Source organism: Stegostoma tigrinum, chromosome 2 (genome assembly GCF_030684315.1).
Source record: "Stegostoma tigrinum isolate sSteTig4 chromosome 2, sSteTig4.hap1, whole genome shotgun sequence".
In the NCBI taxonomy this organism is placed as follows: Eukaryota; Metazoa; Chordata; class Chondrichthyes; order Orectolobiformes; family Stegostomatidae; genus Stegostoma; species Stegostoma tigrinum.
The window spans coordinates 7,624,022-7,651,823 of record NC_081355.1 but is presented as its reverse complement, the minus strand read 5'-3'; the positions used below and the strand labels follow the sequence as shown (position 1 = coordinate 7,651,823).

The 27,802-nt window shown below is 42.1% G+C and overlaps 2 protein-coding genes across 3 annotated transcripts in view; both read left to right on the top strand.

The window, feature by feature from the left end:
* LOC125466226 (phosphatidylinositol-3-phosphatase SAC1-like) overlaps window positions 1-13,615 on the top strand; it is a 61,972-nt gene extending 48,357 nt beyond the window's left edge. For both annotated transcript variants that reach the window (XM_059652041.1, XM_059652040.1), the window contains 4 exons: window positions 5,330-5,423; window positions 7,955-8,047; window positions 8,976-9,033; window positions 12,131-13,615. In XM_059652041.1, coding sequence (XP_059508024.1) covers window positions 5,330-5,423; window positions 7,955-8,047; window positions 8,976-9,033; window positions 12,131-12,267 — 382 coding nt within the window. In that variant the 3' untranslated portion in view covers window positions 12,268-13,615. The remainder of the gene's footprint in view (window positions 1-5,329; window positions 5,424-7,954; window positions 8,048-8,975; window positions 9,034-12,130) is intronic.
* Window positions 13,616-16,897: 3,282 nt separating this feature from the next.
* snrpd1 (small nuclear ribonucleoprotein D1 polypeptide) lies at window positions 16,898-27,158 on the top strand. Its single transcript, XM_048548800.1, has 4 exons — window positions 16,898-17,032; window positions 24,542-24,618; window positions 25,533-25,724; window positions 26,975-27,158. Exons 1-4 carry the CDS (start codon window positions 17,019-17,021, stop codon window positions 27,049-27,051), a joined length of 360 nt encoding a protein of 119 aa, XP_048404757.1. The 5' UTR covers window positions 16,898-17,018; the 3' UTR covers window positions 27,052-27,158.
* Window positions 27,159-27,802: the final 644 nt, after the last annotated feature.

The window sequence follows — 27,802 nt, the reverse complement described above, 5'->3', positions numbered from 1 at the left end:
GGGGAAGGGAAGCACAAAGACCGCTCGAATTGTACGATATTAAGAATAAATCCATTTGTGATTTTTGACACAAATGATTCCCCAAAGGTATTTGGATAATTGTCTGAAGACAGAAACTTTACAGAGCTGCAGGGCGGAAGAAAGGAATGAAAGCAAGGAATGGGAATAGATGAATATCACCTGTAGAGTGCCACAATTGGCATGATGTGCTGAATGATCTCTTATGTCCTAACCACTGTCTGATTTTGTTTTGGTAGATTAAGACAGTGGTGACGTAATTGTGTTTTTGCCTCAATTTGTTCTGCTTAAACAATGGGTTTGTTTTTGAGAAGTCTGTCTCATTAAAAGATTAATGTTTAGTTTGAAAATAGTGAATGTTTAAGGTTAAATGTATTTGCGGTAGGGAACAAAAGACAGCTGTCACATTTCACTGATTAAATTAAACATGGAGCCGAACCATAAGTAAAATTGCAAACAGAATTTCTAGGTTTTTCTGGGCTCAAGACTATGAAGCAAAGTGTATCATGTCAGAAGTAACATGACACTAGGCGATAGTCCAACCGGTTTATTTAAAATCACAAGTTCTCAGAGCGGTGCTCCTTTGTCAGACTCAACCTATCATGCTAGTGCTGGCCCTTTGAAAGAGACCATCATTCGATGCCGTTCCCATTCTCTTTTCCCAATTCTTTACACGTTTCAGATTATTGTGTATCTACCTGGTAATTAAATCCGCTCCTATCACCCTTTCACTTGTTCCAGATCAGAATGAAGCACAGTGTTTTGCCCACCATTCTTTGCCACAGAACAGGATCTTTATGAAGAGATATTTACACACTTGTCAGCAGTGTCCAAATAGCATTCTTACTTGTAACTTAGTTCCATCACTATTGTTGAGTCAAAACCTGGAACCCTGATCCATAACAGCACTAGGGGTGTACCTTAACCCCAAGGACTGTGGCAGTTCAAGAACGTTCAAGCCCACCACCAGTTTCTCAAGGGAAGTTAGGGAGCAGCAATAAACTTTGGTCCGGCCAGTGACACCACATCCAGTGAAATAATCTAATAAAAAGCTTAATTGTATTCTGTGGATTGACTGCAATATTCTTCATACCCAATGAGCTGCAAAGTTAAGTTGCTTATTGCTCATAACGCTAGGATTGGGTAATTAATAGACAATTGGTGCTGGAGTAGGCCATTCGGCCCTTCAAGCCAGCACCACCATTCATTATGATCATGGCTGATCATCCACAATCAGTATCCTGTTCCTGCCTTATCCCCATAACCCTTGATTCCACTATCTTTAAGAGCTCTATCCATGAATTTCTTGAAAGTATCCAGAGATTGGCCTCCACTGCCTTCTGGGGCAGAGCGTTCCGTATATCCACCACTCTCTGGGTGAAGAAGGTTTTCCTCAACTCTGTTCTAAATGGTCTACCCCCTATTTTTAAACTGTGTCCTCTGGTTCTGGACTCACCCATCAGCGGAAACATGCTTCCTGCCTCCAGAGTGTCCAACCCCTTAATAATCTTATATCTCAATCAGATCCCCTCTCATCCTTCTAAACTCAAGTGTATACAAGCCCAGACGCTCCAATCTTTCAATATATGATAGTCCCGCCATTCGGGGAATTGTCCTTGTGAACCTATGCTGCAATCCCTCAATAGCCAGAATGCCCTTCCTCAAATTTGGAGACCAAAACTGCACACAATACTCCAGGTGCGGTCTCCCCAGGGCCCTGTACAGCTGCAGAAGGACCTCTTTGCTGCTATACTCAATTCCTCTTGTTATGAAGACCAGCATGCCATTAGCTTTCTTCACTGCCTGCTGTACCTGCATGCTTGCTTTCATTGACTGATGTACAAGAACACCTAGATCTCGTTGTACATCCCCTTTACCTAACTTGACTCCATTGAGATAGTAATCTGCCTTCCTGTTCTTGCCACCAAAGTGGGTAACCACACATTTATCCACACTAAACTGCATCTGCCATGCATCTGTCCACTCACCTAGCCTGTCCAAGTCACCCTGTATTCTCATAACACCCTCCTCACATTTCACACTGCCACCCAGCTTTGTGTCTTCAGCAAATTTGCTAATATTACTTTTAATGCCTTCGTCTATATCATTAATGCATGTTGTAAACAGCTGCGGTCCCAGCACCGAACCTTGTGGTACCCCACTGGTCACTGCCTGCTATTCCGAAAGGGACCCGTTTATCACTACTCTTTGCTTCCTGTCAGCCGGCCAATTTTCAACCCAAGTCAGTATTTTGCCCCCAATACCATGTGCCCTAATTTTGCTCACTAATCTCCTATGCGGGACTTTATTAAAGGCTTTCTGAAAGTCCAGGTACACTACATCCACTGGTTCTCCCTCGTCCATCTTCATAGTTACATCCTCAAAAAATTCCAGAAGATTAGTCAAGCATGATTTCCCCTTTGTAAATCCATGCTGACTCTGACCTATCCTGTCAGTGCTATCCAAATGAGTCATAATTTCACCTTTTATAATTGAGGGGGGACGTAGAGTCAGTATGGATAGAGCTGAGAAATTCTAAGGGTAGAAAGACCCTATGGGAGTTATCTACAGGCCCCCAAACAGTAGTCTGGATGTAGGGTGTAAGTTGAATCAAGAGTTGAAATTGGCCTGTCACAAAGGTATCACTACAGTTGTTATGGGGGATTTCAACATGCGGGTAGACTGGCAGAATCAGGATGGTACTGGACCCCAAGAAAGGGAGTTTGTAGAGTGCCTCCGAGATGGATTCTTAGAACACCTTTTATAATTGACTCCAGCATCTTTTCCCCGCACTGACGTCAGGCTAACCAGTCTATAATTTTCTGTTTTCTCTCTCCCTCCTTTCTTGAAAAGTGGAACAACATTAGCCACCCTCCAATCCGCAGGAACTGATCCTGAATCTATAGAACATTGGAAAATGATTACCAATGCATCCATCATTTCCAGACCCACCTCCTTAAGTACCCTGGGATGCAGACCATCAGGTCCTGGGAACTTATCAGCCTTTAGACCCAACAGTCTATCCAACACCATTTCCTGCCTAATACAAATTCCCTTCAGATCATCCATTACCCTAGGTCCTTTAGCCACTATAATATCTGGGAGATTGCTTGTATCTTCCCTAGTGAAGATAGATCCAAGTGCCTATTCAACACTTCTGGCATTTCCTTGTTCCCCATTATAAATTCACCCGTTTCTGACTTTAAGGGCCCAATTTTAGTCTTAACCATTTTTTTTCTTTTCACATACCTAAAAAAGCTTTTACTATCCTCCTTTATATTTTTGGCCAGTTTTCCTTCATACCTCATTTTTTCTCCACGTATTGCCTTTTTATTTATCCTCAGTTGCTCTTTAAAAGCTTCCCAGTCCTCTGTCTTCCGGCTCATCTTTGCTATGTTATACTTCTCTTTTATTTTTATACAGTCCTTAACTTCCCTCGTCAGCCACGGCCGCCCCCGCCTCCCCTTAGGATCTTTCTTCCTCTTTGGTATGAAGTGATCCTGCACCTTCTGCATTATATCCAGAAATACCTGCCATTGTTGTTCCACTGCCATCCCTGCGAGGGTATTGTACTACTGAACTTTGGCCAGCTCCTCCATCATAGCTCCATAGTTCCCTTTGTTCAACTGCAATACTGACACTTCCGATTCTCCCTTCTCCCTCTCAAATTGCAGATTAAAATTTATCATATTATGGCCACTACCTCCTAATGGCTCCTTTACTTTGAGGTCCCTGATCAAATCCGGTTCATTGCACAACACCAGATCCAGAATTGCCTTCTCCCTGGTAGGCTCCAGTACAAGCTGTTCTAAGAATCCATCTCGGAGGCACTCCACAAACTCCCTTTCTTGGGGTCCAGTACCATCCTGATTCTCCCAGTCTATCCGCATGTTGAAATCCCCCATAACAACTGTAGTGATACCTTTGTGACAGGCCAATTTCAACTCTTGATTCAACTTACACCCTACATCCAGACTACTGTTTGGGGGCCTGTAGATAACTCCCATTAGGGTCTTTCTACCCTTAGAATTTCTCAGCTCTATCCATACTGACTCTACATCTCCTGATTCTATGCCCCCCCCCCCCCCCCCCCCCCCGCAAGGGACTGAATATCATTCGTCGCCAACAGGGCCACCCCACCCCCTCTGCCCGTCAGTCTGTCCTTTCGATAGCACGTATAGCCTTGAATATTCATTTCCTAGGCCCTGTCCACTTGAAGCCACGTCTCAGTTAACCCCACAACATCGTACTTGCCAATTTCCAACTGAGCCTCAAGCTCGTCCACCTTATTGTTTATGGTTCGTGCATTCATATATAACATTTTTAATTTGTTTCTCCCCTCACTCTTCCTATCAATCCCTATTTCACTTGGCCATACTGTACAATCCCTTCTTGAATTTTCTGCTCTGTTGATTCTGTTGTCTTTCTTAACTTCTCTTATTCCCTTTAACTTCATTCTTAAACTTCCAGTTTGTCCCCTCATCCCCACTACTTAGTTTAAACACACCTGTGTTGCAGTGGCAAACCTGCCTGCCAGAATGCTGGTCCCCCACCTGTTAAGGTTCAACCCGTCCCTCTTGTACAATTTATCCTTACCCCAAAACATACCCCAGAGATCCAAAAATGTAAATCCTTGCTTCCTGCACCAGATCCTCAGCTGCACATATTCAAGTCCATTATCTCCCTGTTCCTGCCCTCTCCAGCCCGAGGAACTGGAAGCAAACTGGAGATAACCACCCTGGAAGCCCTGCTTTTCAGCCTTCTTCCGAGTTCTTTGAAGTCCCGCTGTAGAATGCCCCTCCTTTTCTTCCCAACGTCATTAGTGCCGACATGCACCACCACCTCTGGCTCTTCGCCTTTGCCCTTGAGTATTCCCTGCACTCTATCAGTGACATCCTGGATCCTGGCACCAGGAAGGCAACACACCATCCTCAAATCCCGCCTGTTGCCGCAGAAACCCCTTTCAGTCCCTCTCACTGTGAAGTCCCCTATTAGCACAGCTCTCCAGATGGGTAATTAGATGGGAAATGAAATCCTGTCCTAGCATATCTGCAGCAGGCTATCTAGAAGGAACCAGGAGCTGCCTTGCTACACTTTAGGATGTGACTAAAGTTGACATTGGGGCCGTGCAGAGATAGCGATATTACCCAGATTAATTGTACATGAGAACTGGGTAAGGGTATGTTGCCTTCAGATTTTATCAGCTCACTGCTGCCAAATCATTGACTGTTCGCTTTTTCAGTTTAATGTTACGTCTGCTGAGCTGATAATTTGGTATTTTTGGCTTAAGCATTTACTGTTTTCTTTTCAGAACTGGAAAGAGAACCAAATGGGGCCTTGTGATGGACGGTTGGAACTCGATGTTAAGATACTACAAGAATAACTTTTCTGATGGATTTAGACAGGTACCCTGTTCTCCCACTTTCCCATCCAACTTCACCAACAACAACTGTGTGTTGATTTTTTAAAATTCGATTAGTCGTGTTTTTTTTTAATTATTTGAATAATTTCAGTGTTTTAAAGTCTATCAAGAGTAACCTAAGAAAACTATGTCACACGCAGTGTTCTGACAACAACAAATACTTGCATTTACCTAACACCTCATATAGTAAAACACTCAGCAGCACATCGCAGAAGCATGATTAAAATATGGCTTATTTGTTACCAGAAAGTCAGCTGAAGAAAATGCTTTTAAGGCAGATTTTGAGGTGGTGGAATGAAGGGACTTGAGTAATTTTGATTTATTTGATCATGGAACTTGGGAACTGCGATAGGGTTAGGGTTAGGGTTAGCACTATTTGCCAGCACTTATTGCCCAGCCCTAATTACCCAGATGACAGTTAAGAGTCAATCACAAGGATGTCACATTTCCTTTCATAAAGGACATTAGTGAACCAGATGAGTACTTTTAATTTATGGCAGTTGACAGCAGTTGCGGATTTTATTGAATTCAAATTTCACTACCTGCCATGATGGGATTCGAACCTATGTCTCTAGAATGTAGGCTTCTGGATTGCTAGCTGAGTCTCATTGCCACTGTGCTACCACTTTTTCATGTGCAATGGTGATTTTGGGCTCAGGCTAATATTCCCATTTTATTCACATTAAAAGTTGCATTTTTTTTTAAAGAATCCTAAGGTTGTATTCACATATCCTATAAGCAAATCACGTTTGTGTGCTAAATAATACAGAAAAAAGCTAACCCCATTAAAATTGACAATGTTACTGTTGTGTTATGTCTCATGTTCAGTATGTTAATATACCTTTAAGAGACATGCTTATGACATCAGTACCATATCCTAGTGCGTGACCTGAGGATGTAAAGTTCCTCGGACACCATCTTACTGGGGACCACTAAGAGCGTGACACATTGCAACAAGTATACTCTTCTGCTGTCACCTTGTAGCCTAACTCCGAACCAAACGTGTGTGTTTAATAGCCACCTGTAATAAAAATCTGCTGGATCCTTCAATACTACTTTGTACAGACCCAGTTACTTATGTCGTGAGGGATAATGTAAGCATTGCTACACATGGTAAAAGAACCTACTTGATGTCAAACCCACATCAGTTACTTTGAACTAAAGAATAAAAATTTCATTAGTATCGAGGTGAATTTCTCTTTTACACATCAGTTCATAGCTTAAAACAGATGTGCATCTATATCAAGTGGAACACACAGAAACAATTTAATAAGCTGACAAAGAATATCTCAGTCAATCTTTTTAATTCTTTCAAGAAAAGGGGAAAAACAAAATCTTTGGAGAAAGGGGAATTGGGTCAAGCTATGATCCACTACCTGCCTTAACCAACACCCCCACCCCCCTCCCCTAACCCTACCTATTGATATCTCATTCTACCCTCTGTCAACAGCTGTGGCTGCTTACTCTCTGATGATACGACCTATATTCTTCCGTTTATTTGCAACATATTTTGCTGAAACGATCACCAACATGTTTTGTTTACGCCTCACACCAACACTTGCTTTGTTTTCATTCTTTCTTTGTGCTCAATGTGGTTAGTCCTGACCATTGAGTAAGAATGATCCCTAATCTGAAGTCTCCAGTAGCCACTTGCTGCCTGAGGTAAGGTGCAAGACAAAAATATTGACAGATGATCCTCTTGTTATCAGCAACTTATTCCTACCACCTCCCCCCTCCCATCGCCTCTCTCTCCTCATGCATTCCAAAAATTAAAATTCACGAGTCTGTTACTTATTTTCACTAACTCCCAATCTCAACGATTCTACTGTCTATGTTCTTGTCCCATTACTACTTCTGATTGTAAATTGAAGGCTTAGTTGTTAATGAAAATTTCTCCAAGAACTTCAATTTCACTTTAATACTAAGAATATTTTAAAATTCTTTGTCAAATCTTATTTCCCCTGAAAGTTCCGACATGGTCCGAGACTTGAATGCTGACCCGTCTTCTTGGGAACTTTCTGCACTGCTAGATAGAATACTAAATCTGGCTGCCTCTTAGATAATTTTTCTACTCCTATCTAGCCTTCAGCTGTGTCTCTGTTTCAGTCTGCCTTGGAACAAAAGCAGAAATTACCAGTGAAACTCAGCAGGGCTGGCAGCATGTGTTGGGGGGAACAAAGCAGGATTAATGTTTTATGTCCAGTGGCTCCTCATCAGGACTATTGCAAGCTATGTTATATGACTGTCTTATCTGAGCCATGAAATTATGGGTCACTAAATTCCCAGTCCTGGACTTGAACACCATCTAGCCTGACGCTCCAGTGCAGTTATTGAGGGAGTGTCAGAGCATATTGCAGACATTGTTGCAATTGTTTGAAATTTGGCATTCTTGTATTGGTCCTGATGAGTACGAGGTGAGACGTTTCAGCAACATGTTCAGTAATGTTCAAGTTCTGTGTGAATAAGCGACTGTTTTATTTAGTTAACACTTACGTGTATTCATTGTTGCTGCAGGATTCGATTGACCTGTTCCTTGGCAATTATGTTGTGGATGAGACTGACTCTTTAGCCTTTTTACATGACCAGAAAGAATGGAGATTCCTAGCGGTGAGTTTGATGACTATTTCTGTTAATAAGCCATTTCTTATTGACCACAATGTTGCTCGCAATTTGGGTCAGTTTAATATTGTCACAGAAGCAAAATAAAATTGCCACTTACTCAGTCTTGTGTTAGGTTTCTCTGGCCTCAAAATGCCCTTTAACACAACTATTGCTATCCTCAGTTAAAATGCAAAGTATTTGTCAGTGCAGCTGAATAATCTCAAACTACCAAGCAGTGGTAGTCACTTAATTATAAGTGTTAGGCTGAATGGCAGTCCTTAAAGACCATAAGGAATAGGATCAGGAGTATGCCAGTCAGCCTGTCAAGACTGCTCCACCATTCAGTGGGATCATGGTTGATCCAACATTCCTTACATCCATTTCCCTGCCCTTTCCCTGTAACCTTTGATTCTCCGACTGATCAAGAATCTATCTATCTCGGCCTTAAACATGCACAAGGATTCTGCCTCCGTGGCTTTCTGTGGTGAGGTGTTCCAAAGACTTTCCACCCTCTGAAAGAAGGGATTTCTCCTCCTGTTGTCATTGTGAGACTGTGTCCTGTGGTCGTAGACTCCTCCATGAGGGGAAACACCCTCTCAGCATTTATCTTGTCGGGGCTGTTACGAATCTGATGTGTTTCAATGAGATCACCTCCCATTCTGATGTTGAATGGGCTCAAGCAATTGCCTTGGAGTTATGGTGATCAGAAGCAAAGCCTGGGAGTGAAGAGGCAATAGAACAGGAAATTGTGCTCCAATTTTGAGACAAACCTCATGAATAGAACTCCGTCAGTAAGTCTTGCATTCAGGAAATTTGTGTTGTTTGAACATTGATGTGAAGGAACAGTTCTCTCAGAATCTTTGTCATTTCCAAGTATTAACAAGTAAACACTGCTCATTTTCCTCTGGTTAATCATATCTTTCTCCTTCTGTAGCTGCCTATTATCATGGTTGTGGCTTTCTCAATGTGTATCATCTGCTTGCTTATGGCAGGTAAGTGAAAATCAGAAGTAATCAACATGACTGTTAGTGCTTTCCTGTATTTTGGAGAATTTTTTTTTGTCCGTTGAATATGAGCTTTTCCAGAAAGATTAACAAGCCATTGCCCACCCTGTTCACCCTTGAAGGTGGGAAGCCACTGGAGCAGACAGATAGGGCCAATGTCTCCAGCAGTGTATTGCGCACTCAGTATAGTACAGGAATGTCAGCCTAGATTCTTGTTCTCAATCCCTGGAGTAGGTCCGTGCAGATTCTTGACGTAACTTTACTTACGGCACTTGACATGTTCAAATGTTGTTGGTCCTCTTTCCCCTTTCACCCAAACCTATGCCCTCTAGCTTTGGACCTCCCCTACCCCAGGAAAAACACCTACACCATTCATCCTATCCATGCCCCTTTAACTTTATAAACTTCTAAGGTCACCCCTCAGCCTCTGATACTCGAGTGAGAAATGGCCCCAGGCTATTCAGCTTCTCCCTACAGTTTAAGCCCTCCTGTCCTGGCAATATTCTTGTAAATTGTTTCTGCACCCTTGCAAGTTTGACCACATCCTTTCTATAGAAGGACCGGAATTGTACACAGTATTGTAAAGGGGGATCACCAATGTCCCGTACAGCCGCAACATGACATTGCAACTCCTGCACTCAGTCTTCTGACTGATAAAGGCAAGCATACCGTCTGTCTTCACCATTCTGCCTACTGCGACTCCACTTTCAAGCAACTGTGCACCTTCACCTCTTGGGTCCTGCGGGTGAACAAAGAGACCTTACCATTAATACTATAAGTCATGGTTTGCTGCATCAAAATGCAACACCTAACGCTTATCTAAATTAAACTCCATTTGCCACTCCTCAGCCCATCTGAGGTTATACTCGAATTCTGGCCTCCTGCCTGAGATACTACAAGAATATTTTTGTGAGTTTCAGGATCGATTGGATAACATCTGTGCCTTTTGCAGGTCAGAAGTCAAAGGTTTGCAATTAGGTTTAATGAGGAAGGAACAAATGAAACGCTCGAATAAGCGTGAATGATTAACTGCCTCCTCAGTTCCAGATTTATTGGTATTCAGCCTGTTTGCTTTGACAAAATGTAAGCACGTGATGGTCGTGTACTGTTCTCAATAAGAGAAGAAAGCTGGGAGCAGAGCACAGGGCTGCAATGTGATGACTCAAATATTTTCAGGTTTCCTCAGATTCATTGTTCATGAAGGAGGTCATTGTTGAAGAAGTAGTTAATCACATTTAATTAGGCTCAGCCCTACAACTGAAAATTTGGTAGTCAATAAGTAGACCCCTGATTTTTGGCTTCTTGTAATTAAGATCTGTTGCTACCATTCTGATGTCACCGCTCCATGTGGAGAAGTTGCCAGGCTCAGATGGGATGCATCTTAGATTGCTGATAGAAGTCGGGAACAAATTTTGGAACTGTTGACAGAAATTTTCCAGGCCCCTCTGAACACAGGATTAGTTAAAGTGGACTGGAGGATTGCAAATGCATACCATTGTTTAAGAAAGGGGCAGAGATAACCCAGGAAATTACGGACCTGCCAGCTTGGCATCAGTAGTGGGAAAACTGACGGAGGTTGTAATGTGGGATAAGGTAAATATACACTTAGAGAAAAATAATTTAATATTAGACAGTCAACATGCTTTGTCAAGGGTAGTTCATGTCTGGAAAATCTAATTTGAGTTCTTTGAGGTGACGTGGGCGGTGGATGAGGGCAGTGCTGTGCTTGTTGTAGATTTGGACTTTCAGAAGGTATTTGAGACAGTGTACCATGGCAGGTTATTTAGCAAATTAGAAATGTTTGGGATTGATAGATCCTTGTGAACATCGATTAGAAGTTGGCTGAAAGTTAGAAAACAGAGAGTAGGTATTTCACACATATGAGATGAGTTGAAGTGATAATGGGAACTGCAGATGCTGGAGAATCCAGGATAACAAAGTGTGAAGCTGGATGAACACAGCAGGCCAAGCAGCATCTCAGGAGCACAAAAGCTGATGTTTCGGGCCTAAAGCTTTTGTCCTCCTAAGATGCTGCTTGGCCTGCTGTGTTCATCCAGCTTCACACTTCGTTATCTGAGATCAGTTGAAAGTGGTTTTCTCCAGGGATTGGTGTTGGGACCTTTGCTTTACCTGATTTATATAAACAGTTTTCAGATGAGTGTTGAGAAAGCTAGGGAGAACGTTGAATTGTGAGGAGAACACTAAGAGACTGCAGAGGGACATTAAAAAGTTGACCAAATGGGCAGACTCCTGGCAGATGGATTTCAATGCAGAGAAAGGTAAGGTAGTGCATTTTTTGGTAGAAGAAATTCAGAGAGACCCTGCAGGCTCAATTGTACAACTTTGAGGGGAGTACAAGAGCAGAAAGACCTCAAGGTTCAAGTGCATATTTCTCCGAAGGTGGCCATGAGTGTTGAAACAGTTGTTAAGAAGGCTTATAAGAACCTTGGGCTTATAAATACAGGTGTGGAGTACAAAGCAAGGAAGTGATGCTCCACCTCTACAATTCACTGGTCAGACCGCATTTGGATTATTGTCTTTTGGGTACCTTATTTACGGAAAGATGTTAAAGTCCTGGAGAGACTGCAGAGGAGGTTTACTATAATGTTATCTAGAATGAGGGATCTTAGATAAAAGGAAAGATTAGAGAAATTGTCTTATTCTACATGTAGCAGAGAAGATTAAGAGATGACCTTATTGAGTTGTTCAAAATTTATGAACAGTTTTGACAGGGTAAAAAAGATATTTTGTTTCCACTAGTTGATCTGTTAGTAACTAGGGGGGTAACAATTTCAAGATTTGTCAGCAAGAGAACTAGGAGTGAGGTGAGGAGAAACTTCTCTACCAAGAGAGTTGTTAGGATTCGGAATGTACCGCTAGGGAGAGTGGTGGAGGTGGATGCCGTAGGAGGTTTCAAAAAAGAGGGCTGGATTTATGTTAATATATAGGGGTAGAGAATGAGACAAACTAGGTAACTCTTTCAAGTGCTGATCCAGACACAATGGACAAACGGCCTCCTTCTGTACTATAAATTCTATAATGACCATCCTTTTATAGTTTGAACTTATCTGTGGATGTATAATAGGTGACACTTGGACCGAGACTTTGGCCTATGTGCTGTTCTGGGGGAGTGCGAGCTTTGGGACTGCTGCCATCATTCTCTTCAATGGCAAGGAGTTCGTTGATGCACCAAAGCTGGTTCAGAAAGAAAAGATGGACTGAATTTGTACCTGTGGAAAGCAGCTTGGCAACCAAGATTCTGTGCAAATGTGGAGGATCTTCTGACCTGCTTTCCACATCCAGACACTGTGCTGTTGTCTTTTTAAAACAATCAATTTCTAACAGTGAAACTAATGGTTGTGATCTGCAGTTGGAGTTGGATCATTCAGCCTTAGCTTTAACAAACATTTCTCTTCCTTGGTAATTTTGGATGATTTTTGGAACAACACTAGTGAAATAAAAAGGATTAGAAACATCTCCTGCTCATGTGATCTTCCTATTTGATGACCAACAACAAATGTACAAACAATCTCTGGGATGGGGAGGGCAGGGGTGGGGGCTTTTCACATACGGTAATGGTTCAAATCCAGCAAGCCTATTACTATTCCAGTCAGCTTGTCTGCGTGTGTATATATAATTATATATAGATATCATGAAATAGTAACAGAGCAGTAACATATCTGTGGAATGAGTTATTATTTCCAGATTTTAAGCTGTTAAGTTCAAAGTTTTGTAGAGAAGTTTGGAAATCAACTTGCTGCATGCCCTCAGTCCTTTCAGTCCGGTGTTTAAACCTGAAACCGCTTTGACATCTGTCTGCATCCTAATAACTCCTGGGGTAAGGGAGCTTTGATGTACATGCAAAACTGTACAGCGAGTTTTAGACAAACCTGGAATTTGTATTATGTTACAGAATTAACTGTATATTTTGATTTTCCTGAGTTGTGCATTATTTTCATTTAATGACAGTGTAATGATATACTTGAAGTCCTGTTCTTTTTCTAATTTTTACATTTGCTTGTGCAGCTCTTCCATTTGAAGTATTATACTTGGGTGTTATCAAACTGTTAAAATACTCAGTGGAATTGTTTTCTGGCTTTTGTTGCTTTTGGGAAACAATGTACTCTAATTCACCCTATATTCCCCTGAATAGTGCCTAGTTTATCCATTCATATTTTTTAATACCTTGAAATATCACTTTAAATTGTCCAAATGGGGATGAATGCTACCGTCTGTTTCATTATTAGAGACATACAAATTGGGATTAAAACTAGAGCAGAGCAATGAATTTGCAAAATGCCTTTAAATTGTCACGCAATCACTGATACAGAGGGCAATTCAATCAGTGTATTTTGCAGATTGAGATCAAGAATTGTCTTTCAGAATTGGAACTACAGTAGCTGTCATAAGAGATTAGTTCAGGTATTTACAAACGGGACTGGGCTGGGAGCAGCTTCTATTTATACAAGTGAAACTGTTGTCAGTTTTCCAACTATATCCATTCCATTGCCCTATTCTGTATTATGTTCCTCCTCTTTTGGAGTAATAAATAAAATGATATACAAATAAAGATTTTTATTGTTTATTTCTTCATAATATTAACTTGAATTCAGCGTGCTACATTTGGACAGTAAAGAGACTTGGTGTAATGTTCAGTTCTCTTGTTTATTTGCAGTTCTTTCTTTAAAATCTGTCATTCTATGTCCTGTATATTTTAAAAATCTTAATTTCAGAATAGCCAGCTAAATGCTGTTTTGGCAGCATCTGACAGGACAGCAATAGATTTAGCATTTTGAGTCGAAGAGCCTCAGTCAGAAGTCCTAATTCATTGAACTGAAACAACATTACTATATTGTAAAAAATAATTTATGGAGAAGTTCAGCAACATCTGTGGAGAGAGAAAAATAGCTCATATTTCTGTTTTTCTCACTTATCTTTCAGTTCTTCCAGCAGGTGCTGGAAATCTGAAATACTTCATTTTGTGTTACTAATGAGTTGCTGCAACCTGGGGGATCTGCCACCTGCATTCCGCTGTTGACTCTACAACTATGTGGTTTAAATTCCTGTATGAATTGCTCTCACTTGAAGCAGAGTATAACTTCTGTAATGAGCTGCACTTCTCAGTTTTCCTGATCAGCACTGTGCTAGCTGCTGTGGTGAAGTACTTTTGATGGGCTGCATTTTAAATTACTGTCCAACATTAGGCAGAATGTGATGTCTTATCCCATGTACTGTGAATGAAACAGAGCATAGCCTCCTAAAAGGTTAGGTGTATCTACATAGCTTCCCAGGGAACATTTCAGATTAAGAACCCACACTATTGTTACACCAGTTTTTTCACTGAATCACTACAGTGTGGAAGCAGCCCATTTGACCCATCGAGTCCATACCAACATGGTGGCACACTGCTTTCACTGCCTGTACAGGAAGAAAATTCCAAAGCTTCACAATCCCTTGTGGGAAAGAAAATCTCAATTTCTGTTTTAAATGGGGAAACCCCTTATTTTTAACCTATGACCCCAGTTCTAGATTCTCCCACAAGAGGGAATGTTCATCCGTATCTGCCCGGTCAAGTCCCCCACTTGTATACTACACTCATGTCACAAAGAGAAATGAGAGTAAAATGTAATAAGTTTTGTCATTACATAGGAAACTTCTGAAAGAAAGTCTTTGAGTTGATAGAGAATGTTTTGGCTTGAAACTGTGTGGCTTGGAATTGAAGTTGCAGGTGAAGTTGTTCCCATGTATCAGTTGCCCTTGTCCTTCTAAAAACCAAAAGAACTGCGGATGCTGTAAATCAGGAACAAAAACAAAGATTTTGAAAAAACTCAGCAGGTCTGGCAGCATCTGTGAAGGAGAAAACAGAGCGAAGGGTCAATGGATCCGAAACGTTAACTCTGTTTGCTCCTTCACAGATGCTGCCAGACCTGCTGAGCTTTTCCAGCAACTTTTTGTTTTTGCCCTTGTCTTTCTATTGGATGAGAGTTTGGAAGGTGGTCTCTGGGGATCTTTGGCTTTTTTTTTGCAGCACATCTTGTTGGCCCACTTGGAATTGGGAATCAAGTTCTATTGTCAAATGAACTCTACTAGAGGGATACATTACAGTGAAAAGTGTACAAAGTCGCCATTTTCATCTTAGATGCAAAAGTGCCGAGATACAAGTTAGAATAAAAAAGAAATAAAGTTAAAGTTCAGCATTACAGACTTTCTAAAGCGGGGAAAGAGAGCAAAAAAAAACACAAGTCTGTGCTGGGTTCACCCTGATGCTGGTGGCGCTCGAGCGAACACTGTGACAACTCGCCAGCTCTCCGGGGTGGGAGATAAATAGAAAGAGGGAAAAGAAAGCATGAAAAGAATAAAACAGACTTGGTGGACGAGCTCTGGTCTGCCAAAGTCTTGGAAAGTGCTAGCCAAGGAAACCTTGTTGATCTCTTTTTTTTGTTGCCCATCTTGCAGGCCAAATGTAAAGCATGTATCAGCAAACATGACTCGGTGCAAGTACAAAGAAGAAAGGAAATTACAGCACATTCGGCCCTCCCAGCCTGCGCCGATTGCGATCCTCTGTCTAAACCTGTCATCTGTTTTCTAAGGCTCTGTATCCCTTTGCTCTCTGCCCCTCCATCTACCTATCCAGATACATCTTAAAAGACACTTATCATGTCTGTGTCTACCACCTCCGCTGGCAACGTGTTCCAGGCACCCACCACCCTCTGTGTAAAGAACTTTCCACGCATATCTCCCTTAAACTTTCCTCCTCTCACTTTGAACTCATGACCCCTAGTAATTGAGTCCCCCACTTTGGGGGGGAAAAAAGCTTCTTGCTGTCCACCGAATCAATACCTTATGATTTTGTAGACCTCAATCTGGTGCTGTTTTGACTATATTGGAATTGAGAAAATTGTTTGAAAGGGAATATTTGAAAACTGCACTGTTGCAAAAGGGCATTGGAAATGACAAGTTCACATTCAGTGGAAGGTCTATGATGCTCAGGACCAAAGCTTCTTATCCAAAGATGTCAAAAGTAAAGAAAGGCTGAAAATGACTACTCTTGATTTTGTTTTCAAAGAATGGAAGCTATTTAAAATAAAAATACTTTACACTGCTTATAGAAACATAGCCTACTCCTGTGATTATAAAGTGTGAAGCTGGATGAACACAGCAGGCTAAGCAGCATCTCTGCCTGCTGTGTTCATCCAGCTTTGCACTTTATTATCTTGGATTCTCCAGCATCTGCAGTTCCCATTATCTCCTCTACTCCTGTGATTGATTGTTTTCTATTTGCCCCTTTGAGCCTGCACTGCTATTCAATATGACCACGCCATCTCAGTATCCCACTCTGGCTTTCTCTCCATACCCCTTGATCCCTTTAACTGCAAGGGCCACGTCCACCTCCCTCGTGAATATATCTAATGAACTGACCCCGACAGCTTCCTGTGGGAGAGAATTACACACGTTCACAACTTTGAGTGAAGAAATTCTTCCTCATCTCATTCCTGACTGGCTTACCCCTTACTCTTAGACTGTGAACCCTGATTCTGAACTCCTCCCCAACGTCAGGAATAATCATCCTGCATCTAGCCTGTCCAGTACCAGCAGGATTTTGTGTTTCTATGAAATGCCCCCATTCTTCTGAATTCCAGCGAGTGAAGGAGGGAGACTCTGTGCTGTAAAGTCTGGTCTGATTTTTCTGGGCGGGGAGTTATTTCCATATTTTATTAAAGGGGGCAGTAGGGAGCACCTGCAAACGCCGTTCTTCATTATCTGGCTTTCTGCGCATGCACCGTCACATCGTCCAGCATTCCGCGCATGCTCAATTGGAAACGGCCGACTCGGCGCCCAATTAGAGGAAACGGCTGCCGGCGCACTGCGCACGCTCAGTAGTAGGAGCCGGCTGCCGGCCTTCCGCGCATGCTTATTGCAGGGCCGGTTGTGGCGCCTCCATTCCGCGGCCCCGGGAACAATCTGCCTCCATCATGAAGTTGGTCCGGTAAGAGGAGGCATCGGAGGCCGGGGATGGGTGGACCTGGGCCTATACCTACCGAAACGGAGGGTATGGGGAGGGGAACGGAATGGGAGAGACTCGGTGCGAAGGAGATGATGGAGAAGTCGCGGCCCAGCTCAGGCCTGGGGCCTAGTCAGGCTGCACCGGCCGGGGTGAGGCTGCGGGAGATCTGGCCGCAGGCACGGGGCCAGCCCGGGGCTTCGAGGCCTAGGATCCTGGAGAGGTGGTGGGTGAGGCTACAGTCTCTGCCCTCTCCTAGGATTTACAGTGTGGAAGGAGCTGCTGCTGTTCTGATTGAGCACCTTGATCATGGATCAGACTCACTCAGCTCTCCCTTTGTCTGTAATCCAGTTTAAAAAGCATTTAAAAATGGACAGCGCTTTCATTCTTAAACTAATCTCTCTGATTTGACAAAGTCCCACTGTTTGATTTGAGAGTGCATCACTTCCCCACCCCCCCACTTCCCTTCCCCATTCCCATTGCTGTACATCCAAAGGGTTCAGTGTCTCCCACACAATAACCATTCTACCCTCTTTCCTCTCAGACAACACTCGTGGTTAGCCAGAATTGTCTGTGGTCTCACTCACCCACAGTTGGACAGTTGCTCAGTGAGGACAGAGATAATGGGAACTGCAGATGCTGGAGAATCTGAGATAACAAAGTGTGGGGCTGGATGAACACAGCAGGCCAAGCAGCATCTTAGGAGCACAAAAGCTGATGTTTCGGGCCTAGACCCTTCATCAGAGAGGGTGGTGGGGAGAGGGTTCTGGAATAAATAGGGAGAGAAGGGGAGGCAGACTGAAGATGGATAGAGGAGAAGATAGGTGCAGACGAGAGCATTTGTGCTCCTAAGATGCTGCTTGGCCTGCTGTGTTCATCCAGCCCCACACTTTGTTAGCTCAGTGAGACTGTTGGCCTTTTCCTCCACACATGCGCCCAGTCTTGCACCTGCCCTTCCTGACGATGCCCGTGACAGGGCGAGTGGTCAGCCAGAGATGCCTGTTTCGACTTCCGAGCATACAGTAGTCACCGTGACAACGCTGCCTCCCTAACTTCAGTGGTGCCAAATGGATGGTCAGCAAGCACTGCCCATCACACATTCTTCACTGTCTGTGTCTGGTTGGCTACAACTCCTGGATGAATTGTGATTTTGAAAGGATTGTGAAGTCTGCCAATGCTGATTCTGTCCCGGACCCCTGTCTTAGAGTTATACATTACAGAAACAGACCCTTCGGCCCAACCTGTCTATTCTGACCAGAATCCCAAACTAAACTAGTCCCGCCTGCCTGTGCTTGGCCCATATCCCTCCAAACATTTCTTATTCATGTGCTTATCTAAATGTCTTTTAAATGTTGCTTCTGTACTCACATCCATCACTCCCACTGTCTTTTTTAAATCACTCTCCCATCGCCTTAAAAATGTGCCCCTAGCCTTGAAATCTCTCACCCAGCGAAAAGACACATGTCATTCACGTTAGTTATACCCTTCATTATTTTATGAACCTCTGTAAGGTCACCTCTTAATCTCTTATTTTCCGGTGGAAAATATCCTAGCCTATCAACCTCTCCTTATAATTCAAGCTCTCCATTTCTAGCAATATCCTGGTAAATCTCTTCTGAAGTTTCTCCAGGTTAATAATATCCTTCTCATAACAGGGAAACCAGAACTGTTCACAGTATTCCAGAAGCGACCTCACCAATGTCCTCTGCAATCTCAGTGTAACATCACAAATTCATTCTCAAAGACTTGAGCAATGAAGACAAGCTTGTTAGATGCCTTCTTAACCACTGTATCTATTTGTGATGCAAACTTCAAAGAATTATGTACCTGAATCCCTAGGTGTTTCTGTTCTACAACACTGTCCAAGGTCCTACTTTGAATTATATAAGTCTTTGCATTTGTTTCTTTTATCAGACTGCAGTGCCTCATGTTTTTCCAAATTAAACTCCATCTGCCACTCTTCAGCCCGTTGACCCAACTGATCATCTTTGTAACCTTAGATAACCTCCTTCCCTGTCCACTATACCACCAATCTTGGTGTCATCCACAAACTTACTAACCATGTTTTCTACATTCTCATCTAAATCATTCATATAAATGACAGACAAAAATGGACCCAGGACCAATCCTTGTGAAGCACTGGTCACAGGCCTCCAGTCCAAGAAACAACCTTCCACCATCATACTCTGCCTATGCAGTTAAGCCAACCTTGCATCCGTTTGACAAGTTCACCCTGAATCCCATGTGATCAAACTTTACTAATTAGTCTACAGTATGGAACCTTTTCAAAGGCTTTACTAAAACCTGCCTCTCATTCCTCAGGTTGTTTCTCTAGTACGGAACAAGGAACTGCAGTGTATTGTACTGGGTTGATGTAGTTTTGGTTCTCAGATTCTAAATCTTCAGTCTTGATGTTATTGTGATGTGGTGTTCCTTCTCTCTTTATCCATACGTTGTAAGTAATGAATTTTGTGATCTGCGCTGATATGGGGGTTAATGTGCTGATGTGCACCAGCAGCAGAAACAAAGAACCTACATAAATTTAGATCTTTAACTGGTTGACATTGACATGGAGGAATAAAGAATATTCACCCCCCCGACCCACCACCCAAGTAATGTGCAAGTCCACAAATTAGCAGATCTGTTGAATTCTATTTTGCATACAAGTGGTAGAATTTGAATTTTAATTTCTTGCATTTTAATCATCCGATACAAGGAAAGTTGAATTGCCATAATGACGCAAGAGACGGCAAGGATCTTTAAATTCATTGGACGGGGTGGTGGAATAATGGAAATATCACTGGACTAGTAATCCAGAACCTCAAGCTGACGTTCTGAGGATGTGGGTTCGAATACCATCGTTGTAAATGGTACATTTTGAAATTGATAAGCAGTAAGGAATAATAGGCTGGTCTCATGGTCACTGTGTTGATTGCCATTAACACCCATCTGGTTCGCTGATACCTTTTAGAGAAAGGAATCTGCTTTTGTTTTTACGTGCTCTGACCTAGACATGATTCCGTCAGTGTAACGGCATGTGGGCTTAACTGCCCTCTAGTCAATAAATATTGGCCAAACCCGTCATTTCCACACCCCTTGAATTAATAGTTGTTAAAAGTATTACCAAGCTCAATATAGAAAGAGTGAAGAAGAATTGATTGAAACTGTACTAAAGGCACCTTTTTCCAGCTTGCATTTACTTAAAATAGCTGTGAATTATGAAGAAAATAGCTCAGTCATTTCTTCACATCAATAACGTATCAGAGGTAAAATCTCTAAGTTTGGAGAGAGGTTAGGTCTTGTGAATCGCAGGACAAAGGTCAGAGAGACACGGTGGCCTGTAAATTAAGTAGCTATTGAAGAAGGAAGTGCCACTTGGGAGCTGGGAAGAGAATACGGTAGTGAAGAGACAATGGAATCCTAGGAAGGAGATTGACTGTCATGGTAGCTTCTGGGGAAGTGGTAGCATTTAGTCTATCTAGAATTCCGTTTAGGTTAAAAATCTGAATTGTGAAGCAATGAAGAGGTTCACCATTTTTAAGGTAAATCATCTCTGACAATGCATACAAGCACAAATTAGCAAGAGATAGCGTTTGGAGTGTGCATAGTTTAAAATTTCCCATGAGATAAGTTGAGAAGAAGAACCTTTGAGTTATTATTTGGAGATCTGGAATGGAACATGTGGAAGCTAAGAGTAGGGCGATGCTTTTCAAGCCTGCTTTGCTGTTCAGTATGATCATGGCTGATCCTTGAACTCGGGCACATCCTGGTTTCTCACCATACCCTTGATGCATGTAATATCAAAACATTTATCAATCAGTTATGTTGTGGAAATGCATGGCTTTAATCTACTCTGAAGGATCTATGAGAATTTGCCTTAAGAGATCTCAAGCTTTTCCACTATTTGATAGGATGTAGATGTTAGCCAGAGTCTTGCACCTAACATAGTTAAACCATGGCTAAAAGGCCCTCATTCCTTTTGTTAATAAATGTTTTTAGAAGCAGTTTAATATGTTTGGGTATCTTTCCTGCTGCTTGCTAGGGAAGGTAAGTCCAAGGGTTTGAGCCCAAACTTAATTGATGTGAATTGGTTGTGGCACATTGTTCTGAGGCCCAATTGCTGATAAGGTTTGCCTAAAGGAGGCAGCTTGCTTGCAAAATCGGGGCTGCTTACCCTCAAATTTCAGCGTTTATGGATGATAATTGAAGAACAATTGTGAGTGGTATTCCTGAAACTTGACCACCAGTTCTCAGTATCCCATAATACTCAACTTTGCATACAGAGCATGTAGCACTGGGATCCATTTGGCTCATTGTTTCTGTGCCAACCCTTTAAGAGCTATCCAGTTAGTCTCCTCTTCTCCATAACTCTGCAAATTCCCGCGTTTCTTGTATTTATCCCACTTCCTTTGAACTGCCCCATCAGTTCAACTAGATTCCAAATTGCAGCGCATTGCACTCGTTAATATTTTTCCTCATTTTGCCAATTATCTCCGATCTGTATCTTGAGTCTTACCGACCTGTTCTTCCTCTCACCTATCCCCTCCTCCTACCTCAAGCTGCACCTCCATTTCCTACCTTCTAACCTCATCCCACCCCCTTGACCTGTCCGCCCTCCCTGAACTGACCTATCCCCTCCCTACCTCCCCACCTACACTCTCAGGCTGCATCCCCGACCCTTTAACTTGTCTGTCTCCTCTCCACCTATCTTCTTCTCTATCCATTTTCGATCCTCCTCCCTCTCTCTCCCTATTTATTTCAGAACCCTCTCTCCATCCCCCTTTTCTGTTGAACGTCAGTTTTTGTGCTGCTAAGATGCTGCTTGGCCTGCTATGTTCATCCAGCTCCACACTTTATCATCTTTGGCCACTAGAAGCAGTTTTTCCCTTTTAAAACTATACTTGTGCTTTATTGAATCTTCTCATAGCCTTCCTCAACACTCCAGGCAAACCATCCCTGTCTTGTTACTCTCGCATAACTGTGCGCCCCTTTCTGGTAAATTTTCTCCGACCATTTTCCATTGTCTTGGCAGTTTCCTAAAATATGTCATGCTGTGGAAATCATAATAATTCGGCCTGGCTCAGCCCAGCCAGTGTTTTGTATGTTTATCATAACTTGCTTGATTTAGCACCCTGCCTCTGCAAAAACAAGGATCCCGTTTGCTTTCTGAGCAGCCTTTTCAGCCTGCTATTTTTGAAGATCTGCACAAGTAATTCCCCAAGTTTGTCAAACCCTGCACTCCTATACCATTTACCTTATATTGCTATTTCTCATTCTTCATCTGATAATGTAACACTTCACTTTTCTACATTAAATTTCATCTTTTTGCTTCCTAAGTTGATCTGAACTCTGTAATTAGTCAGTGTTGACTACGTTTTTGAATTATGTGTTCCCTGCAAACTATGAAATTATCCCGACTACCCAGCTCATTAATATATATGAAAAGGAGCACTGCTGCTGATGTTGATTGGCTTTGAGGAAACGTCAGTGTTCTCTCCGGACCTGAAAAGCAACTGTTTACCATTACTCCCTGTTTTCTGCTCTGTAGCCAGTTTTATATGCACATAATCCGTTCATCTCTTGGGCTTTAATTTTGCTGACAAGTTGATTATTTAGCCAATCTGGTTCAAATCCCCTTTCGACTCCCAGTCCTGTTGAGTATTTTTGAGGTTGCTTTTTTTCTGGGCTTTTTCCACAGTCTAAATCATTGAATTATATCCCGTCCAAATGAACTATTATGCAGCTGTATAACTTATGCGTCCTTCTAAATGTCAACTGCATTTAGGTGGGGATTTATGCACAGATCAACATGAAGTAAGGCACAAAAGGATACTGTATTTTTTAAAAAACCCACGTCAGCATTATTTGAATAAAAGTATGTGATTAGTTTTTGATTGCTCCAACTGGATTTTGAGAACTTGAGACTTTAACAAGTATCCAGCTGTGTTTCTTTAAAATCTTATGAACAGGCAAATGCCATTTGTACATAAGACATTGCCCATGTTCTGCTAGGCCAGAATAATCTTGTTCAGCGTGTGTTTCTCTAACTCTGGGCTTCATACTTTAGGAAGGGCATGCACACTTTTCAAAGAGTCCAAAAGAGGTTTAATCAGTACTGGATTAGATCATTTAGCCCATTAAGCCTGTCCCACCATTCCAGATAACGTCTGATCATCTCCTCTGTCATTTTCCTGTACTATATCTGCAATTCCTTAATATCATTAATCTCCAGAAGCCAGTTGATTTCTGTGTTTGATCTGCTTAATGATTGAACTTCCACAGTCCTCTTAGGCGGAGAATTCCAAAGATTCATTGCCTCTCAGTGAATCTTCTTATCTCCACTGTAAGTGGCCTGTCACAGGTACGATCTTCTCTATATCCACCCTATCCTGCATTGTAAAAACTGTGTTCAATGAAATTACCTCTCATTCTTTAAAACTTTAAAAGAAAATAAAACCCAGTCTTCTCAATGTGTCTTCATAAAATAATTCCACTTTGGATGTGAGTTTGCTCGCTGAGCTGGAAGGTTAGTTTTCAGACGTTTCGTCACCATTCTAGGTAACATCATCAGTGAGCCTCCGACGAAGCGCTGGTGTTATGTCCCACTTTCTATTTATCTGATTAGGTTTCCTTGGGTTGGTGATGTCATTTCCTGTGTTGGTGATGTCATTTCCTGTTCTCTTTCTCAGGGGATGATAAATTGGCTCCAAATCAATGTGTTTGTTGATGGAGTTCCGGTTGGAATGCCATGCTTTCGCAAATTAATGTGATTGCTCAGATATGTTAGGGGGCACCTCTGAGGTGGGGACAATTGAAACTAGCCTTGGAGCTATGAAGAAATTCAGTGCAAGTTTTTAAGATGGGGAATAACATGGCGAAAAATAAAGAGGAATTGTTTCCAGTGACTGAGGAGTTGATAACCAGAGGATAAGATTCAGCAAGTTTTGCAAAAAAACCAGTGGCAATACACAAATTTTTTTTAAATGTAACAAATGGTTAGGTGATGGCCAGTGGATTTATCACTAGACTATTAATCCAGATTCCCAGGAATTTGAATTCAGCAAAAATCAGAGTTAAGAGTCTTATGATTACCGTTGTTGATTGTCAGGAAAACTTTAGGGAAGGAAACTGGCATTCTTACCTAGTCTGGTCTGCATGTGACTCCAGACCTAGAGTAATGTGGTTGGCTCTTAACTGCTCTGTAGGCAGTAAAAATGCTGGCCTAGTTAGCAAAGTCCAAATCCGGTGAATGAATTTTTTTTTTAAATTGAAAAGTGGTTTGATCAGCTAGTTGTTACAGAATCACTGTCTTTCAAAACAGAAATAGAGAGGAGATGAGGATGAACAGGATTGCCATTGGAAAGAACTGATGCAAACCTAATAGACTGAAGAGTCCTCCTTCTGTGATGTACCATTCTGTATGCACTATCTTGTACTATTATTAATGTATTATTCATGATTTTCTAATGTTTTAATGGGAATATCTTTGCACAGATTTCTGATGAAATTGAGCCATGAGACTGTGACCATTGAGTTGAAAAATGGAACCCAGGTACACGGCACTATCACAGGTAAATGGGAACACAAAACTTGTTTCTTCATAGTTGGTTTAAAGTAGTGTCAAGGTTTGGCAAATAAACTTTTAACCTGACATATTAGGGATCAATCTGAAACACCTGTGGTGGCGTTATTCATAAAATGCTGCATTTGCACACCCTGCAAATGATTTTAAAGAAACAGGTTTTGAGTTGGGGGGCTGGAATGCATGTCTGATAAGACAGTGGAAACATATTCAATTGTAGCTTTTAAAGGAATTGGATAATTATTTTGAAAGAGAAAAATTTGCAGGAAAATAGCTGTGGGACTAAGTAGGTTGCTTTTTAATGGTACCTGTTGAAAAAACAGACATGCATTGTAACCCCATTTTCCAGAACGTGGCCCATAGCCTTGCAGGTTACAGTGCCTCAGGTGCAGATCCAGTTCCTTTTAACTGAGTTGACGGTTTCTGCCTGAACCACCAAAGTGGGCAGTGAACTCCAGATACCCACCATCATCTGGATGAAACGGTTTTTCCTCGTGTCCCTTCTAATCCTCCGAGTCACTTTAAGATTTTAAAATTGATCTCTGCGTGATGGGAAACTAGCCTTTCCTGCCCACTTTACCCAAGCCTCTCTATTTTTATTCACCTTGATTAATTTGCTGCTCAGCTTCCTCTGTTCTGGAAAACAGCTCAAGACTATCCGATCTTGCATCATAGCTGCAACTGTCAAGCTCGGCCAACATTTCTTATCAACTCCTCTGTGCTCTGTAGAGCAGTTCTGTTCCTCCTGTAATCTGGTTATCTTTGTGTACCTTCCTAAGGGCACTTGGTGATGGGCAATTAATGCCAGCGGCTCCCACATCCCATAAAATAATAGTTTTTTTTAAGAAGCAATGTGACTAACAGCTTGATGCAAGGCATTTCATTGTTTGATTTCTCCTTTAGGCGTGGATGTCAGTATGAATACTCACCTGAAAGCTGTGAAGATGACATTAAAGAACAGAGAACCTGTACAACTTGAGACACTGAGTATCCGAGGAAACAACATTCGCTACTTTGTTCTCCCAGACAGCTTACCGTTGGACACGTTGCTCGTTGACGTTGAGCCCAAAGTCAAATCAAAAAAGAGAGAAGCAGGTATGGCATTTTCTGAGTGAGCCGCTGGGATGTTCTAATCTAATTATTAAATTATCTTCCAAACAATGTCTTATTTTGGGGTCCAGATAATTTTGTATGAGTAGCATCCAGCTCACTGGTTATTGTCTTCAGTCCCTTGCTTGCCCGGTCTGGCCACTAATTCACAGTCGGCTGTTGGTCCTTAGAGCCTTTTTCCTTCTCAGTGGCAGTGTGTTGAGAATTTCACAGTCCACAGATTGTGAGGTACACTTATTTGTCAGCATCTGGATTATAATCTGACCCAAACTAACCAGCTGTTGTGCATCTTATTTTTAAGAGTCTGTGCAGTTAACTTTATCTCACCCTGCCAGAGTATTGAGAACATAAGATGGGAACTAGGAGCAGGAGTAGTCCCTCGAGCCTGTTCAGTAAGTAGTACCTAGCAGGAAAGATGCAAATAGTGCAGGAGCACTGAGGAATGGTTCCTTAAGGCTGGGTCTAAAGCATTTGAAGCTTTAGATTGTATCTAATCCACATGTAAAATCAGGGGCAAAAACAGAAGTTGGAAAAGCTCAGCAGGTCTGGCAGCATCTGTGAAGAGAAATCAAGAGTTAACGTTTCAAGTCCAGTGACCCTTCCTCAGAACTGAATTAACTCCGATTTCCCTCCACAGATGCTGTCAGATCTGCTGAGCTTTTCCAGCAATTCCTGTTTTTGTATCTGAGTTACAGTTACAGCTTCAGCAGTTCTTTTGGCTTTTATTTAAAATTGGGCAGTCACATCTGGCACTTGATTTCACAAATGGTGAGAAAGTCCCACAATATTTGAGAAATAGGATAGCACAGTGTCTCAGTGGTTAGCTCTGCTGCCTCATAGCACCAGGTTCCTGGGTTCAATTCCAGCTTTCGGCGACTATGTGTGGAGTTTTCACATTTCCCCTGTGTCTGCATGGGTTTCCTCTGGGTACTCCAGTTTACTCCCACAGTCCTAAATTGTGCAGGTTAGGTGGATTGGCCATGGGATATGCAGAATTACAGGGAGAGGGTGGGGAGTTGGGTCTGGATGGGATGCTGTTCAGTATCGACTTGATGGGCTAAATGATGGGCATTGTAGGGATTCTGTGCAATTCGCACAATCTTGTGCATTTGTCAAGGAACTAGTTGAGTATCAACTTTTCTGTGATGCTTTCTTACTGTTGCAGAATATCATTGCAACATGATTTTATTAGATTCTGGTTTATTAACCTTTTATCTCCCTGATTTAACCAATAGTTGCTGGCCGGGGCCGAGGGAGAGGTCGAGGCAGGGGAAGAGGACGTGGGAGAGGCCGAGGAGGACCAAGGCGATAATGTTTTGTTCTGCTTTGTGGAGACATTTGCCTTTGATGTTTGTATGAGTTTTGTTTACTGGAGGAATTTTGCATTATTTTTGTTTTTAATAAACTTAATTCATTTGATTTTGTTTTCCACTGTTACATTCTATTGATGGCACCATTAAATACTACATTAAACAAAAAATTCCTTTTAGCCCAATCTTTGTTTTAAGCCTTAATCCTCCTGCATTATCTTGTTGGTTGGTAGAACACTCTTAAATTCATCTTTCTTAAATTTGTCAAAAAGTGATTGAAGTGGCCTGCTTATTACATTAGAGCATAAAGTATTGGAGCATGAGCAGACCATTTGGCCCCTCCTGGCTGCTTCAGTACGGTAGTGACAGATTATCGCCATCACTTGCAATTTCCCCTGACCCTTGATTCCACAAGAGACCAAAAATCTATTTTATTTTCTTTTTGTTTGCAGGATGAGGGCATCACTGGCCAGGTAGCATTTATTGCCCATCCCTAATTGCCCAGAGGGCTGTAAAGAGTCAGCCACATTGCTGTGGGTTTGGAGTCACATGTAGGCTAGACCTGGTAAGGATGGCAGATTCCCTTCCCTAAAGGACATTAGTGAACCAGATGGGTTTTTTCCCGACAATCTACAATGGCTTCACAGTCATCATTAAATTCTTAATTCCATATATTTGTTGAATTCAACTTCCACCATCTGCCACGGCAGGATTTGAACCCAGGACCCCAGAGCGTTATCTGGGTCTCTGGAG

Coding starts and splice junctions, on each gene's coding strand:
- snrpd1 (XM_048548800.1), top strand. Junction 24,619..25,532: donor GGTACACGGCACTATCACAG/GTAAATGGGAAC, acceptor TTTCTCCTTTAG/GCGTGGATGTCAGTATGAAT. Junction 25,725..26,974: donor ATCAAAAAAGAGAGAAGCAG/GTATGGCATTTT, acceptor TTTAACCAATAG/TTGCTGGCCGGGGCCGAGGG.